Source organism: Bactrocera dorsalis, chromosome 1 (genome assembly GCF_023373825.1).
Source record: "Bactrocera dorsalis isolate Fly_Bdor chromosome 1, ASM2337382v1, whole genome shotgun sequence".
NCBI classification, from domain to species: domain Eukaryota; kingdom Metazoa; phylum Arthropoda; class Insecta; order Diptera; family Tephritidae; genus Bactrocera; species Bactrocera dorsalis.
Window position 1 is genome coordinate 33,332,045 of NC_064303.1, and position 18,762 is coordinate 33,350,806.

An 18,762-nucleotide genomic window follows, 5' to 3' on the forward strand; every position below is an offset into this window, starting at 1 on the left:
GAGTAATATTCAATTGGAAGATCGCTACAGTTCTTAAAAGCTCTGGGATTTTTCGCTTTTCCAATGACCACAATTTTAAGTTTATGTGTGCCATCACCGTTTGCACAAGCAAGAAATGTTACTCTCTCTTTAGAGGTTTTTCTCCCTGGAGCACTTCCTTCTACAGCAGACAAGAGTTAACGTTTTGTGTGACCTTTTTGATGTCATTTTGATGCTAAACTGAGCAAACGTCTTTCTTCTGTCGCATTTCATACTTATTCGGGTATTCCCCGTTCTACAAATATGAAACAAAGCGCACGCATAAGTGGCGATATAAAGTGTGTGAGCGAATGTCAAACAAAGCATAAAAGCGACTATGGTGAATAATAAACATGTGATCCGGATTAGAGAATACGGATAGAGAATGTCGGTCCCGATTATAAGGGACATAGTAGAAATTTTGAATTTTTTAACCCTGGTTGGATTACAGTGGAATCCGGATTAGGCCGTGTCCGGATTAGCGGGCCTCTATTGTATTTCATTTGCAAATTTAGGTTTTCTGACTTTACCTGGAAAAGCACTCTTTATAATCACAGCACCAATGAAAGATCATCCATTAAAGATTTTTAGCGCTTCAGCTGCCCTAAAATATCGTTATGTACATACTTATATGCCACGAAAGGTTCTACTCATACACACCCTAGTAGCACATATGCAGTTTACATTTCGATAAATCAAACAATTCATTTGTGACACCAAAATTGCAACCGTCATTATCTTTGTCCCTAATGTGGCTTATTATTTAAACACAACGGCATTATTGCCATTTTCCATCCAACATTCTCATTCCGGTTTACACATTGCCCAAATGTCCAAAGCACAATTCACAAATGCAATTTATCAAATGTGTGCGGAGGCGTCTCTGTCTCTGTGTGTTTATTTTTGTTGGTTGCCATCACTGGCTGCCGCAATTTTCCATATTTCACCAATTTTGCATATGCTCATATACATACATACGTTTGTATGTCTGTCTGCTCGCATGTGCATTCCTGACCATATTTGTTGACACTTTTATGGTGGCAATCGCCGTTGAACGAAAATTAAATTGCAGTCGGAAATTTTCATTCGGAAAGTGTGCGCAGATCGTCTCTTTTCTGTGTTGTTCAAATAAAATTTATATCACACTGAGTGGCTCTTGACTCCGTTGGGCAGCAATTGAATTAAAGTGCAAGGCAAGTTGTGGCAGAAGTTGTAATTAAAAGTAATTTTTTAATAAATCTAATTGCTTGATGGTGAAATATTGCATATGAGTATTTAGAAAGTTTAGAAAGTTGAGTAAATAGTAATTAAAAATCGTAAGTGCTTCAATAAAATAATGTTGTGAACAAATTTTAGTTTGATATTGAGAGATTATAGAGTGTATCAATTTTAAATAATGCGAACATCAAAAAACCTTAGGATAAGATCCCACAGTCCAACAAGAGTAATCGTTCTAACTCAGTTCATGTTCCAGTACTCAAGTACACAGTCAGCAATATCGGTCTTTATATACTAAATTAACTGTATTATTTAATTTTTGTCATCGTTTTCACAGATTTGGTCCATTATCTTGGTAAAATAGCACTTTCTTTTTCTCCAAATGCACCATTTTTCGGAGAATTCCTTCTTCAAACGGTCCAATAATGCTATGTAATAGACGCTGTTGATGGTCTTTCCTTTTTCACAGTAGTCAGTAAAAGTTATTTCACGCGCATCCAAAATACACACGTCATAACCTTGCCGACTGTGGCGTTTTTTTACACTTTGGAGTGGGTGGGATGACTGTCTATTGGACTTTGAAATAAAATTGTGAAGCCACGTTTCATCCATTGTCTCATATCGATGCAAAACTTTGGGTTTATTACTTTTTAATACCTCCAAACACTGTTTCGAATCATCAACTCGTCGTTGTTTTGGTGAGTGAGCTCGCCCGGCACCCGCTTTGCTCAGAGCTTTCTCAACTTAACTATTCATGAAGGATATGACGTATCACATTCTGTTGATATCTTTAGACCGCCTGCTATCTCGAACAACTTCTATTTGCGGTCGTTTAGAATTATTTTGTAGACTGATTTTGATGTTTTGACTGAGTTTGATGTTTTCTAAGGTAAGAACTTCTTTTAGGCGTTCACTGTGGTGACCGCTTTCGGCGCTCATTTCAATACGCCTAAACTTAGCACACTATTTTTCAGCGATTGATTTCCTTGGGGCAGGTTTCAAATAATGGCGATCCAAATCTTTGCTTCGGCAGTATTTTTCTCTCAAAAAAATGCTTTATTAACACACGAAATACGTCGTTATCCATTTTTATTCTCAACTAGCTGTCCCCGCAGCTTTGAAATAAAAAGAAAGTTGAATTCATATTGTATTCAAAACCATTTATTTTCGATTTCTCTAAATTTTTTCAATGTAATGCAGCTTGATAAACAACATTTTTTGGTTTCTGTACAAAAAAGATGATTTTCAAACTCTTGAACACGCCAAGTATAACTGGTAGTGTGAGAAACATACGTTCGAACTGAAATGGCAATTCGTTGGAGCTCAAAGGAATTCGTACAATCAGTAGGGTTTCATTATAAGATTTCGGCGCATGAAGATTGCGAAACATAATAATGACAAATCTCTAAAGATTTTAGAAATTCCACTGTATAATTCACGCCTGGGTGGGCAAAGAAGGTATCTTTGCCACTACGGTCGGTAAATTCAGCCTCCACGAGGAAACATCCCCAAATGGGTTAAGGCTGATCGACTTCGCCGGGGCCCGAAATATAGTTACTAGATTCCAGCATAAGAAAATTCACAAGCTACCTGGCTGTCTCCGGATCGAAAAACTACCAACCAGATCGATCATGTTGTGATAGACGGAAGACATGACTCCAATGTTTTAGATGTGCGTGCGCTCCGAGGTCCTAACATCGACTCGGACCACTATATTGTTGCAGCCAAGATTCGCACCCGCCTCTGTGCCACGCCAACAAACACAAGGAAGGTTCGACGTCGAGAAGCTGCAATCACAACAGACAGCCGAACGATTCTCTACTCGGCTTGCACTCCTGCTCTCTGAGAGCACTCGTCAACAACTCGGTATAAGGGAACTGTGGGACGGCATTTCAAACTCCTTACGTACAGCTGCAACCGAAACCATTGGTTTTCGGAAAGTGCAAAAGAACAGCTGGTACGACGAAGAGTGCCGTGTCGCAGCAGAGAGAAAACAGGCTGCCTACCTCGCAACGTTACGATCGACCACAACACGTGCGGGATGGGATAGATACCGAGAGTTGAAGAGGGAAGCGAGACGCATTTTCAGACAGAAGAAGAAAGAGGCCGAAATGCGTGAGTACGAGCAGCTCGATAAGCTGGCCGACAGGGGTAATGCTCGAAAATTCTACGAAAAAATGCGGCGGCTTACAGAAGGTTTCAAGACCGGAGCATACTCCTGTAGAACCCCCCAAGGTGATCTAGCCACCGATGCCCAGAGCATATTTAAATTATGGAGCTTCTCCAGCCTGCTGAATGGCAGTGAACGCACAACGTCAGGAGAAGGCGAACCCGATTCCCCAATCTATGACGATGGATCAGACGTTCCATTGCCTGACCATGAAGAAGTTCGAATAGCAATTGCCCGCCTGAAAAACAACAAAGCGGCAAGGGCCGATTGATTGCCGGCCGAGCTATTCAAACACGGCGGCGAAGAGCTGATAAGGTGCATGCATCAGCTTCTTTGCAAAATATGGTCGGACGAAATTATGCCCAACGATTGGAATTTAAGTGTGCTATGCCCAATCCATAAAAAAGGAGACCCCGCAATCTGCGCCAACTACCGTGGGATTAGCCTCCTCAACATCGCATATTAGGTTCTATCGAGCGTATTGTGTGAAAGATTAAAGCCCACCGTCAACAAACTGATTGGACCTTATCAGTGTGGGTTTAGACCTGGCAAATCAACAACCGACAAGATATTCACCATGCGCCAAATCTTGGAAAGGACCTGTGAAAGGAGAATCGACACACATCACCTCTTCGTCGATATCAGAGCTGCATTCAACAGCACGAAAAGGAGCTGCCTCTATGCCGCAATGTGTACAGCTGCTGGCGTATGCCGATGATATTGATACGCTGTCTAGCTCATGTTGTCCGGATGGACAAAAACACTCCAGCTCTGAATGTATTCGACACAGTATCCGCGTCGTCCGAGGGAAACATAAGAAGAAGAAGACCTCCACTCCGTTGAAAGGACCAAGTGGAGAAGGATCTGGCTTCGCTTGGAATATCCAATTAACGCCACGTAGCGAACAGAAGAAACGACTGGTGCACTGTTGTTAACTCGGCTATAATCGCGTAAGCGGTGTTTACGCCATTTAAGAAGGAGAAGAAGAATTCACGGCTTCCTATTTTTGCCAGCTAAAATTGTGCCTGCACTCATGAAATCGTAGTTACGATAATTTGGCCAATGTTGGCATAAACATTCGTGATGAGTTCATATTTCATCGAAGTGAATTGACAAAAGGCAGGTGGAATTGATATCAAATCACTGTAAGTATCAAGCGGAATTTGCCTATTTCCAATTTTTGTTCGTATCCTATAATTGACGCGGATTTGAAGGCTGATATGTCGAAATGATCGATATTAAGGCATTTCCGAATAGAGCAATAGAGACGTCCAGGCACTGTCTCGTCCATTGTCCAGCTCTTGAGAAAGTCATATTGAAACATCTCGGTACCTTCTTGAATATTCAAATTGCGAATTCTGACCCTGCACTGGTCCAAGTCGCATACTGAAAGTCTTATTTATTGCTACTATAAATTAGGTTAAGTTACTACTACTAATGTGATCAAATTGAAAGGTGAGTTTTTAATTTATACTTCGCGTGTTTTTCGAATCGGTAAATTTTTTCTGTAAGTTGTTAGTACTGTTAGTGACATCTTTGCTAAATTTCATGTCAAAATATTCATTAGTATTTAAGATAAACGTCGTTTTGTGAGGCTCTAAAAGTGAATTCTTCGATTTTTACTATGTCTGAATTTATTGAACAAAGAAGTGCGATAATGCATCATCTCATATTGCATTGGTTATTCGTGACCATTTCGCCACATTTTCAACTAATATCGTGCCGTAACCACCGCATTCGCCTGATTTACCTTCGTGTTACTTCTGGCTTTACAGCAAATTCACTTGTCCACTCCGAGAACACCATTCTGACTCAACTGAGGATATAAAAGCTGAATCGAGGAAGGCGCTGACCATCACGACGGACGATTTTTCCAAGTGATATGGTGACTGGAAAATTCGTTGGCATAAGTGTATTGCAGCGGGAGGTGATTACTTTGAAGAAGATGAAATAGACAAAAGTCACCTTACAATTTGGTCCTTTGTGAAGCCATAAAATAGAAAAATTCTTGTGTTCGTACTTATAAATTAGTAAAACGCGTAGTAGTCATTCCCGCCAGTTCGAGGGTATGCGCCTTGACCTCCCGAACGCGGGACAGTCGAGAAGGAAGTATTGAATTGTTTCCACCTCGTCTTCTCCCATATCTGAAAAGATACCCAGTCTTATGGTATGGACACCAATATTCCTATGATAAGCAACGAGACTTTTTTAGCACATATTTCTGTTATTTGCGGAAAATATCATCACATGAAGTGGTTGCATACGAATATAATTCAATAGTTATGGATGTTAACAAACAACAACAAAAAAAATCAATGCTGAAAATGGGTTAAGTAAATAATATTTTAACAAAACCAGAAAAAACTTCGGCTGCACCGAATATATACTATACCCTTCACAGGTGCATATCTCTTAGTAACTATGTGTATAGTTTGTATGGAAGCTATATGCTCTAGTAATCTGATCTGAACAATTTTTTCGGAGGTTATATTATTACCTTAAGCAGTAATCCATGCCAAATTTCGTGAAGATACCTCGTCAAATGCGAAAGTTTTCTATACAAGAGCTTGATTCCGATCGTTCAGTTTGTATGGCAGCTATATGTTATAGTGATCCGATATCGGCAGTTCCAACAAATGAGCAGCTTCTTGAAGAGAAAATTACGTTTGCAAAATTTCAAAGCGATATCTTAAAAACTGAAGGACTAGTTCATATATATACAGACAGACGGAGAGACGGACATGGCTAAATAGACTCAGCTCAACATACTGATCATATATGTATTTTATAGGGTCTCCGACGCTTCCTTCTGGGTGTTACAAACTTCGTGACAAACTTAATATACCCTGTTCAGAGTATAAATATGCTCCTTGAATATATAAAAGGTCACTGACTACTTACGCCACCCTCATGAATATCATAAATATTTGTTTACATGTCTACCACTCTACTCACTTTGCTTCCATATAGCCACAACCATTATCATGCAAAAGAACACGTGCGACATTATTTGCTTGACCAAGGCGGTCCAACCTAAATAAATAACTTAAATATTCAACTTTTGGGACAGCAATGAATATTTAATTAAGTGCATTTGAACTTTCTTAAAAGAAAACAAGTAAGGAAGGGCTAAGTTCGGGTGTCACCGAACATTTTATACTCTCGCATGACAAAGTGATAATCGAGATTTCATTATCCGTCATTTACATATTTTTTTATTTTGCTGTAAAATTAATTAGAATTAAATTCTAAGAGATTTATCGATATTTTCGGTGAAAAATTAGGTTAGGTTAGGTTAGGCACTGAGTTCTTCGTGTTCGATATCAGGGACCTTGAAAAGTTATAGTCCGATCACGACAATTTTTCCACAAGGGATACCTCAGCTCAAATACCGTATTCGTGTAAAGTTTTATTCCACTATCATCATTGGTTCCTAATGTATATACTCGTATTATACAGAGAAGGCAGCAGATGGAATGCAAAATAGTGTTATATTGGAAAAAGGCGTGGTTGTGAACCGATTTCACACATATTTCGTACATGTCGTCAGGGTGTTAAGAAAATATGATATACCGAATTTCATTGAAATCGGTCGAGTAGTTCCTGAGATATGGTTTTTGGTCCATAAGTGGGCGACGCCACGCCCATTTTCAATTTTTAAAAAAAGTCTGGATGCAGCTTCCTTCTGTTATTTCTTCCGTAAAATTTTGTGTTTCTGACGTTTTTTGTTAGTCGGTTGACGCACTTTAAGTGATTTTCAACATAACCTTTGTATGGGAGGTGGGCGTGGTTATTATCCGATTTCTTCCATTTTTGAACTGTATATGGAAATGCCTGAAGAAAACGATTCTGTAGAGTTTGGTTGACATAGCTATAGTAGTTTCCGAGATATGTACAAAAAACTTAGTAGGGGGCGGGGCCACGCCCACTTTTCCAAAAAAATTACGTCCAAATATGCCCCTCCCTAATGCGATCCTTTGTGCCAAATTTCATTTTAATATCTTTATTTATGGCTAAGTTATGACACTTTATAGGTTTTCGGTTTCCGCCATTTTGTGGGCGTGGCAGTGGGCCGATTTTGCCCATCTTCGAACTTAACCTTCTTATGGAGCCAAGAAATACGTGTACCAAGTTTCATCACGATATCTCAATTTTTACTCAAGTTACAGCTTGCACGGACGGACGGACGGACGGACAGACGGACGGACGGACAGACAGACATCCGGATTTCAACTCTACTCATCACCCTGATCACTTTGGTATATATAACCCTATATCTGACTCTTTTAGTTTAAGGACTTACAAACAACCGTTATGTGAACAAAACTATAATACTCTCTTTAGCAACTTTGTTGCAAGAGTATAATGAACTGTCGAGAACTTAGTGATACATTCAATAACTAAAATATTTATATCATGCAAATACACCAAGGCGCCGGAGCCGATTGTGCTAAGTGCGCAACTACCATTGGTGCTCTGTGATGGATACAAATTTAAGCGGGGTGAAAAGGAAAATGATAAGATATTTGCTGACCATTCTCATTCTTTTGATGAGAGGGTATATAATACTCAGTGTATGCATTTGAACAGTATGAAAAACCTCTGAAATATTTATTGGCACCGTGAGCTCAAGAATCTAGAATTAAAATCGTAGAATAGTAGTAACCAAAATCTTAAAAGAAAATTTTGCTGAAATAAAATAACAAAGAATAGGAAGCACTAATAATATCAAATAGTTTTATAAAATTAAAACAACTCTACTAAATGATCTATCGATTCAGGAAATAACATTTTGTGGAATATTGAAGATCCTCTGATTTTGATATTCTGATATTGACATTGATATTCGGACTGAGCAGACAATTCAGAAGTAACTTTCTCTCTTGACAAGAAAAGACCAAATTCTGCAAATTACTCATCATCCCCGTCCTGCTGTATGATGCAGAGGCATAGGTGATGTAAACAGAATGAAAGGTTCTGCAGAACATTTACGGACCTTTGCACATTGGGAACGCATTCGATGGAATGATAAGCTGTACGAGTTATACGACGACACTTACATAGTTCCACGAATTAAGACCGAATGTATGAAAACACTCCAGCTCTGAGAGTATTCGGCGGAAGCACAGGAAGGACCCTGTTGAAAAGATTAGGTTGGAAAGGACCTGTCTGCACTTGGTAACTCGAATTGGCCCCAAATAGCGAAAAGACGAATGAACTGGTGCACACGATACCTCAGCTTTTTTTGCAAATAAAGGGATGACTAATTTACATCCAGCGAGGTTAAAATTCAATACCTAAGTTAGGTTCTACTCCAATTATCGAGAAGTGCAAAAACTGCGACGACCCGTGGCTAATAGAATCTCCATGTTCGATTATAAACAAACATAAATATTATATTTTTATAAGCAAGGCCTCAAAGGCCAAGAAATCTTCGCCAATATTGGTAAAGAACTGAGACTGTTAATTTTTACAAACTTGTTTCGAGATAAACTTTTCAGCAGCAACCCATTCACCATAGACAATAACGAGTTGTAAGTGGCGTTGTCCTGATATTGGACTGTTCCTCTCCTATTGGCCAAACGTGGCCGCTTGTAAGCATTTACTTTCTTATCATCTCGTAGTCGATGATTACATGATCACTATCATTAGTATATGGACTAAATTATTGCCGCTTGAAATATTATTCTGGTCTTCGTCAACGGAACGGATACTCACTTTAATGCGACCAAACACTCCAATCACGGTAACATTATTCAAAAAATTTCGAGATCTTCTTTTACCGCTACAACAACAACAGAAAGCATATATCTGCATATATATATTTACATGTGTATATTTACCATCCTATCATTGCCTTAACTCTACCTTGCCTTCTCAATTTCGTACGAAAAAACAATAAAAATACAATGTTGAAATGTTGTTTAGACAAAAGTAAACAAACCAATGATTATTGAGCAACCTCTGCAGCAATAATTTAACAATGTCGATTCTAAATATATGTATGTATGTGTACGTCTATAATCTACACTGCAGTTCGTACTTCTTTAATGACACTATCCTTTAATGGCCGATCATATAAAACCTTCAGGCCAAACACAGTAAAAATCAATGGTAGCTTTGCTATTGTTGCTCTTCTTTATTCGACTTGCCGTTAATTTTCTTGCAAAGCACTTGCAATGCTATGTATGTGTTCTGCTAAGTATGTGTGTGTTTACAACTGTGTGCGTATTATGTTAGCTAACCGCTTACCCAGCCATAACGGTAACAGCGGGCAGCTAAGTGGTGCGAGAAATGGAAAGTTGATGTCATGTATTGACAGCTGCGGCTAACAATGCATTGACCAACAACAACAGTAACAATGACAGCAAACAAGCGCAGAGCCATATGCCGATTGTCTATGGTCGCCAGTGGCCGCACAACGCGCTGTAGCTTACAGGCTTAGTGGCCAGTCTGCCTGCCAGTGCCAAGGTGAATTGCGCCAAAATAACAGCAACGCTCAAGGCATTTGTCGATTTACTTCACATCACTGGCACAAAAATAAAAGTTATAGTTCATTTAAGTATTTCTAATGACAAATTAGCGGAAAGAAGTCGTGTAATCAACGTGAAATTATCGTGAAATGATTTCGTTATAAACGATTGTGTTTTGCGGGGGTTGCGCCCACGTCCTTGTGCGCGTCAAAGTCATATTGCCGGATGTGAGGATGTGGCCACAACAATCGTTGCTATCGCGTTTCCTGCAGAAAGTGCATTTTCGCAGCGCCCGCAGGTATGCAATGGAACATATTTTGTTATTAACTGAAATTATACATTTTCATGTCTGTCGGTATGTAAAAAAATACAAGCAAACAAAAAGCAAATAACAGCAAGGAAACTAGTTAGCAAGAGCAATAAATATTTATGCGTTGTAGACACGCAAATTTTTAAGTTTCCTTAAAGGTCAAAGTTTGCGCAAAACTGTACTGTAAAAGTAGGAAGTAAAACAAACGCGCAAAAACTGCAAAGAAATATTAAGTGGTTTCAGGCACACACTCACACGTGCATACTCGTACATATGCTCATAAAGTCGAATAGCAAGGCACATACTTTAATTACACAAATGATACTATTTTAAAATTTTGCCAAAGCAAATTAAACTTTCAAGGTCGCCTATATTTGCATTGCGAAAAAGTTGGCAGAGTTTGTTTGAGCCCAGAAACGGCACAGTTACAAGCCTGACCGACATGCATTTCCTATGGCACACATTGCGAATAATTGCATGCGAGAGCGGTGATATTGTACTTACATATACATACGTAATTAAACTCCAATTTTGTTGGTGAAGCAGCACATTTGAATGGCTTTCAGTTTTTTGAAGGAAGAGTTTGATGTCGGAAAATAACTCCTAATATAGCTTTGCTAGCGACAATATACGGAATTTTGCAACAAATTTATATATTTCGAGCATCTACGGATCCGCGGCCATAACACCGTTCACAAATAAAGGGTGGTCCATTTCCAGGGTTCCTATTTTTTTTAAAGAGCAATGCATCTTCAAATTTAATGGGAAATGTTTAAAGAACATTCTCGGGCATTTATTTTTTGAAGATTATCTCTTTCAAATATTGGCCGCGGATACGTCTCATCCACTGAGTTCAATTTTCGATGGCATTTCGACTTGCTCTAAAGCCTAAACCGAAGTGAAATTGTCCGCATAGATTTTCGACTTTACACATCCTGACAGGAAAAAAGTCTAACGGTGTGATATTACGATCTTATTGGTCAATCAACCGTACCAAAATGAGAAATTACCTGCGCAACGAAATGTTCTCTCAATAAATCCAAGTATGCAAGTATAAGCAAGTAAGCTTACTTACATGCCCAGTGGGCCAAATGGGCCTCATTGTAGAACAAAATTTGACTCAAAAACGTCTGATCTTCTTGAAACTTTCCAAGAGCAAAGCAATGATGCTTGGGAGTCGAGTCGAGTTGAAATGTCAAACGAGAACAATACTGAACAAAAATAACATGACAGCTTGTCACGTGATCTGTCAAAAAAATATTGAAAATAAGTTGAATCGGATTAATAATTTTTTTTAATAAAAATAACTTCAAACCTCCAATTTTTACTTTATAGTATGTACCACATATATATCAACAAAGATCGGGTGAAAACTTATCCTAGATTTAAGTAACTTTGCATTGTCTGAAAAACAACAAAGCGGAGAAGGCTGATGCATTGCCGGCTGAGCTATTCAAACACGGCGGCGATGAACTGATGAGATGCATGCATTATCTTCTTTCAAGAATATAATCGGGCAAAAGCATGTCGGACGATTGGAATTTAAATGTGGTCTGCCACAAATCCACAAAACCGAAGACCTCGCAATATACACCAACTACCGTGGGTTAAGCCTCCTCAACATCGTATATGAGATGCTATCGAGCTTAATATGTAAACTTAGGCCTGGAAAACCAACAACTGATGAGATATTCACCATGCGCCAAATGGTAGAAAAGATATATGAAAGGAGAATCGACACGCACCACATATTCATCGCTTTCAAAGCTGCTTTTGACAGCAAGAAAAGGAGCTGCCTTTATGCCGTTATGTCTGAATTTGGTAACTAATACGGCTTTGTAAACTGATGTAGAGCAATAGCAAAAGGTATTGAAACCGGTATTAACACCAACAACAACGTCAGCCTCGAAATCCAACGCAGAACAACTCTTACCAACATGTACTACTTCGGGCTAAGTAGGCAATTGAGAAGTAAAGTCCCCTCTCGACGAACAAAGGTCGAATTCTATAAATCCCTCATCATTCCCGTACAACTAATTGGCATCGACGATGACAACATCTGATGAGTCAGTGTTAACAGTTTTCAAGAGAAAGATTTGTGGTCGTTTGCGCATTGTCCACGGTGAATACCGCAGCCGATGGAGGGTTGAGATGCATGACATATACATAGTTGACATAGTTCAACAAATTGGAACGAAGTCGTTGTCTACACTGTTATCCGAATGGATAAAAACACTCTAGCTCTGTGGGAATTCGACGCAGTACCTGCCAAGAGAAGCAGATAAAGAGGAAGACATTCACTCCGTTGGAAAAACTAGATGGAGAGAGACCCGACTTGGAATCTAAAATTAGCGCCAACCAGCGAAAATGAAGAAAAACAGGAACGCTGTTGTAAACTCGGCCAAAACCGTGTAAACGCTGTCTACGCCAATAAATAAGAAGAGAAGTGCGATCGGGTTAGAAAAATGTAATTTTGTACTAAAAAATTAAGAACATACATCATATTTTTCAGATTTTTTCGTTAAAGGCAAAAGCGTCAGCTAGACGGCAAATGCGAACAGTAACACTCAATCAGGGGCAAAATCGATCCGTGATTTACCATTCCCGAAACTTTTATGTCGACTATACACCGCGCTCTAGAAAGCCAATTATCGTAAATATCGATAACAGAATGAAATCTTCAGTCCAACCTTTAGTTAAGTCCAAAATCTAAGTCTTAAATAAGAAACTCATAGACCATATTTCATCTTTGTATAGCTTCTGAATCACAATTAAGTCGTTCAGTTTATGAAGCGGCTGATTATTGATAACTTGGGCACTTAGTCAACGGCGATTAAAATCGAAAACAGCGTGTTCGAATGGATGTTAACCGGCAAAAACGGTAACAAGTCAGGTTTAACGATCAGAAAGATTTTGGTTTGTTTGGTGAGATTGGCTGGGAAACATGAGCTGTTCATCTACGCATAAACTGTTAACACGGATAAGAGGAATGTTTGTTCATCAAGACAACGTCACCTATCAATGGTGGCAATGGCCAGAAGATGGGGGAACTTGTTTTGCATTCACTATATAGTTCGGAGCTGGCATCAAGTAATTAATACCCGTTACTGGCCATCACAATTGTTATCGTTGGTTAGGTTAGGTTAGGTTAGATGGCTGATCAAAGATCGCACGTGGGCTGTACGTAGTGCTTTGTGATGCCTTAGAAAAAGAACTCCAGTGTTCGGATTTACAGATCGGCAAAGCGCTTGATAGCCAATACAGATTTGCACAGGCATTTAATATCTACACCCACCAGTTCGGTAGTGTGTCTGAAGGTATGTGCCCCAGATGTCTAAGTCTTAACCTCCCGAATGCGGGACAGTCAAGAAGAAAGTGCTGGCTAGTTTCTGCCGCATCTTCTTTTAAGCAGCTTCTGCACACGGCATCCGATAAGATTCCAACTCTTACAGCATGTGTGCCAATAGGGACTCAAAAGCCAACATTTTTCAAGCAGAGATAACTATAATCACTAGTATTGCTCTGGAGATTTCATCAGAAAGTGCACAGTCGCAACAAAATTTCTGACTCAGAGTAGAATGTAAGGAACCATTTAAAGGACTTGCACTCGGCGTATTTTCTTGCTTCAGAAATTAGAAGTTTAACAAGTATTCGGTGAAATATACCTACATAACGGGTGATTTTTTTGAGGTTAGGATTTTCATGCATTAGTATTTGACAGATCACGTGGGATTTCAGACATGGTGTCAAAGAGAAAGATGCTCAGTATGCTTTGACATTTCATCATGAATAGACTTACTAACGAGCAACGCTTGCAAATCATTGAATTTTATTACCAAAATCAGTGTTCGGTTTTTTTTTTTTTTTTCGGACAAATTTTGTTCAGCGATGAGGCTCATTTCTGGTTGAATGGCTACGTAAATAAGCAAAATTGCCGCATTTGGGGTGAAGAGCAACCATAAGCCGTTCAAGAACTGCCCATGCATCCCGAAAAATGCACTGTTTGGTGTGGTTTGTACGCTGGTGGAATCATTGGACCGTATTTTTTCAAAGATGCTGTTGGACGCAACGTTACGGTGAATGGCGATCGCTATCGTTCGATGCTAACAAACTTTTTGTTGCCAAAAATGGAAGAACTGAACTTGGTTGACATGTGGTTTCAACAAGATGGCGCTACATGCCACACAGCTCGCGATTCTATGGCCATTTTGAGGGAAAACTTCGGACAACAATTCATCTCAAGAAATGGACCCGTAAGTTGGCCACCAAGATCATGCGATTTAACGCCTTTAGACTATTTTTGTGGGGCTACGTCAAGTCTAAAGTCTACAGAAATAAGCCAGCAACTATTCCAGCTTTGGAAGACAACATTTCCGAAGAAATTCGGCTATTCCGGCCGAAATGCTCGAAAAAGTTGCCAAAATTGGACTTTCCGAATGGACCACCTAAGACGCAGTCTCAACATTTAAATGAAATTATCTTCAAAAAGTAAATGTCATGAACCAATCTAACGTTTCAAATAAAGAACCGATGAGATTTTGCAAATTTTATGCGTTTTTTTTTTTTAAAAAGTTATCAAGCTCTTAAAAAATCACCCTTTATATTTGAGAGGTTAAACTTTTTAGCGACGTCAAATATTTAGTTTAAGTGATAGAAATCACGGCAGAAATATGTCGATATTTTCTTTTAGGTGTCCAGATTTCGCTAAACCGTGATTAAAAGCCTTTCCTTCAGCCTATCGATCAAATTGAAATAGATTGAATTCCAAAATCCATCATCTGAAAGTAAACAAAACACAATAGAACCACACACGCAACCCATCTTGAATACGCTACTCCATTACGGCCGCGACCTTGTCACTCCCACCCTCACTAGGTTGCTTCATTTGGCCTCTAAAATACTGCACTTGAAAACGCACACAAATCATTTATCTGTTATTGTGTGAGGTTCATTACCTTAACCTTCAACGCTTGCAAACAGCAGCGACATAACAACGAAACATGCGAAACAACGGGCGAATGCGCCTTAAAATATGCTACAGCTTTTTAACTTATACGCATATGTGCTATTACTACTTATATTTATATACATATGTACTTATGTATCTATAGCATTACACGAAATGAGCTCGTATTGCATGTGCAAGGCTATTAAAAATGACTAACCACTCGCCTGTCATTTTACGCTCCTTCAATCCTAGGTAACTTAAAGCGTTGAAAGGAGCTAAACACATGCGAGTATAAGCAGTCACATGTCAACACATGTCGTGTTGTATGTGCGTACATATTTATTTATTTGTCTATATACATTTTAAATATTCAGTTCACCAAACGGCCTTGCTGAATAAATGATATGCTGACGAGTGTTCCACTTGTTCAATACAGTTTATTGTGGTTTTTACTGTTTTTTTACTCTTACTCTGTATCTGCCTTCGTTTTGGGGCTATATTGATGAAACCTTTGTTTTTTCTGAGGAAAATTTCACAGTGTTGAAGGTTGTTTTGAATTTATAGAGTTATTTGACTATTACAAATATACAAAGTTCCTTTTACTGTTTTTAGTACCCTTTTCCTGACTGTAAGATACCCTTGGGTCAAAAATTGATAAAAGCAGGTCAATTCATCCTCTTGCACACAAATACCTAATACTTGTATAAGGGTTTTCGAAAAAGCACCCGGCCCTTAAGTACTATTTATTTACTAAGATTAAAATTCCTTGTTTTATTATGTCCGATCTGAACCAGCTCGGTCTTATGAAACTCAATCAATACAAAAAGTTTCATCAGTGCAACATCTGGAAGATTGTCAAGAGATCCTTAACTGATAGTTGCATTTATTTTCCTATACAAAGCTTCACATAGGATCTTTTATTATATACTCTTTTTCTATCTCCTCTAAAATAGACATTTTATAGTGGAACTAGGAAACGTGCTGTTTTGACGGGGTCGGACCAAAGGAAGAGGCGGCTAGTGTCATGCAGAGACTCTTTTCATACATATATTTAATATGTCAGGGAACACTCTGAAAAGGTAGGAGTTTAACCTGCTTCAGTATCCAGAACAAAGCTGCGCAAGGGTCAATGTCGTTTCTCGAGTCAAATCGAGCTCTTCGCCTGCAATGGGTGGTGGTTTGACTCCAAATAACCCATTCATTAAGAGGAAATCGATTAAGGTGTTAATGGCTCCACTGTAAATGGAGGTCAGTGCTTGTCGAAAGTTAGTTGCATCCTAAGTCTGGTCGGCATATTGTAATGATATCATGATGATCCTAAGAGACGGTTCCACACCACTGCAGGGATGATTTCTGCTAAAGAAATCATTATGCTCCTTAATTGGGAGCATACGGGCCTCATTATGCAGGTGTTCGTTGGGAGACATCAAGATGTACCTGTCGTAGTCCGGAATGCAGTGTTCTGACAGGTTTGCAGCTTCCTCGTCTGCGTTTCACTGCATCGAGGCGACCATATTGGTGCCGCGTAGTTAAGGACCGGCCGGCTGATTTCCTTGTATATTGCTAACAACGTTTGTCCTTTTCCCATTTGCTGCCAGCTAGCGACTTGAAGATTTTTTTGCGGCTCTGTACTTTGGCGATAAATATAGTGTGAGTAGTGTGAGCACAGACTGTCGAACACCTAAAATTTTTGGGCTCTTGACAGTTGGAGTGTTAACGCCATCGACTGCAGTATTAAGTTCAAGTCTGTACTCCTTCGTCCAGATTCGCTGTGGATTTAGTGGGGGAGAGTGTTAGGTTCCATGCAGCGAGGAAACGAGAAAGGTCGGAGAGATAGCCATTTACTTACTACTAAAGGTCTTAGATTTCCCTGTGTGTCTGTGTGTCGGCATGTACGACCCATTTTCCATTCATGCCACGTTTGTCCGCTTTTTAAACACCGAAACTCTGCTATAGAACTCTGCGTAGAAAGTTTCCCTTTATACAGTTTATTGTATTGGGAACAAAATTAATATACAAACTTTTTTTCTTTTGTCTTAGATATCCTGAAAATGTCATCCAAAATGACCAAAAATATTCAAGTTAAATTTAAGCAGATATTAATATTAATATTTAACAAGCTTAAAAAGTATAGAGCCCAAAATCCAAGTTTAAATTGTAAGAGACAATTTTTAATATTTTTTTACAAAATCATGTCTCAAAATTCCCTACAAGAATAAGTTTTTATTTGCACTATCCAACAATTTGTTTAAACGCATTCAACAAGAAAATTATTTAAATGGGAAATCAAAATTAATAATGCGTCGCCTATTAATACATACTTGTTTATTCAATGATATAACTCAATTTTTACTAGAATTTCTTTTTTTTCATTGCGAACGATATTTTTACGGTATCTAAGGAGTTCCTTTTTTTTATTTTTTTTTTACCCACCCTAATGCATATAAAAAATAATTTTGATACGGCACGTTATAAGCTATTAATTATTACGTGAAAGGTTTCAATAGACGATATAGAAAATATTCATTAAATCCCATACAAGTGTCATAATTATTTCCCAAACCACAGAAATTTCACTCAAACTTTATAACGAAACTTTTTAATTACTAAGGGGTGATTTTTTTGAGGTTAGGATTTTCATGCATTAGTATTTGACAGATCACGTGGGATTTCAGACATGGTGTCAAAGAGAAAGATGCTCAGTATGCTTTGACATTTCATCATGAATAGACTTACTAACGAGCAACGCTTGCAAATCATTGAATTTTAGTTATTACCAAAATCAGTGTTCGGTTCGAAATGTGTTTCGCGCTTTACGTCCGATTTATGGTCTACATCATCCTCATTTCTGGTTGAATGGCTACGTAAATAAGCAAAATTGCCGCATTTGGGGTGAAGAGCAACCAGAAGCCGTTCAAGAACTGCCCATGCATCCCGAAAAATGCACTGTTTGGTGTGGTTTGTACGCTGGTGGAATCATTGGACCGTATTTTTTCAAAGATGCTGTTGGACGCAACGTTACGGTGAATGGCGATCGCTATCGTTCGATGCTAACAAAACTTTTTGTTGCCAAAAATGGAAGAAACTGAACTTGGTTGACATGTGGTTTCAACAAGATGGCGCTACATGCCACACAGCTCGCGATTCTATGGCCATTTTGAGGGAAAACTTCGGACAAACAATTCATCTCAAGAAATGGACCAGTAAGTTGGCCACCAAGATCATGCGATTTAACGCCTTTAGACTATTTTTTGTGGGGCTACGTCAAGTCTAAAAGTCTACAGAAATAAGCCAGCAACTATTCCAGCTTTGGAAGACAACATTTCCGAAGAAATTCGGGCTATTCCGGCCGAAATGCTCGAAAAAGTTGCCCAAAATTGGACTTTCCGAATGGACCACCTAAGACGCAACCGCGGTCAACATTTAAATGAAATTATCTTCAAAAAGTAAATGTCATGAACCAATCTAACGTTTCAAATAAAGAACCGATGAGATTTTGCAAATTTTATGCGTTTTTTTTTTTTAAAAAGTTATCAAGCTCTTAAAAAATCACCCTTTACAATGTTTCCAAATTTCTCTAAGATAATATTTGTGAGGATCAATGCACCGTTTACATGCTAAAGGT

The 18,762-nt window shown here is 38.8% G+C and overlaps 1 protein-coding gene across 3 annotated transcripts in view; it reads left to right on the forward strand.

The window, feature by feature from the left end:
- LOC105221830 (cyclin-dependent kinase-like 1) overlaps positions 1 to 18,762 on the forward strand; it is a 55,488-nt gene that overhangs the window by 10,983 nt on the left and 25,743 nt on the right. The window contains exon 1 of one of the 3 annotated variants that reach the window (XM_049451511.1): positions 1,119 to 1,211. The exons of 1 other annotated variant lie outside the window; for it this stretch is intronic. Coding sequence is in view for 1 of the 2 variants with exons in the window: in XM_049451488.1 (XP_049307445.1) it covers positions 10,113 to 10,177 (65 nt within the window). In the remaining variant the exon portion in view is untranslated. Of the gene's footprint in view, positions 1 to 1,118; positions 1,212 to 9,852; positions 10,178 to 18,762 lie in introns of those variants that run through there. One more of the 3 variants, XM_049451488.1, reaches the window with a different exon arrangement.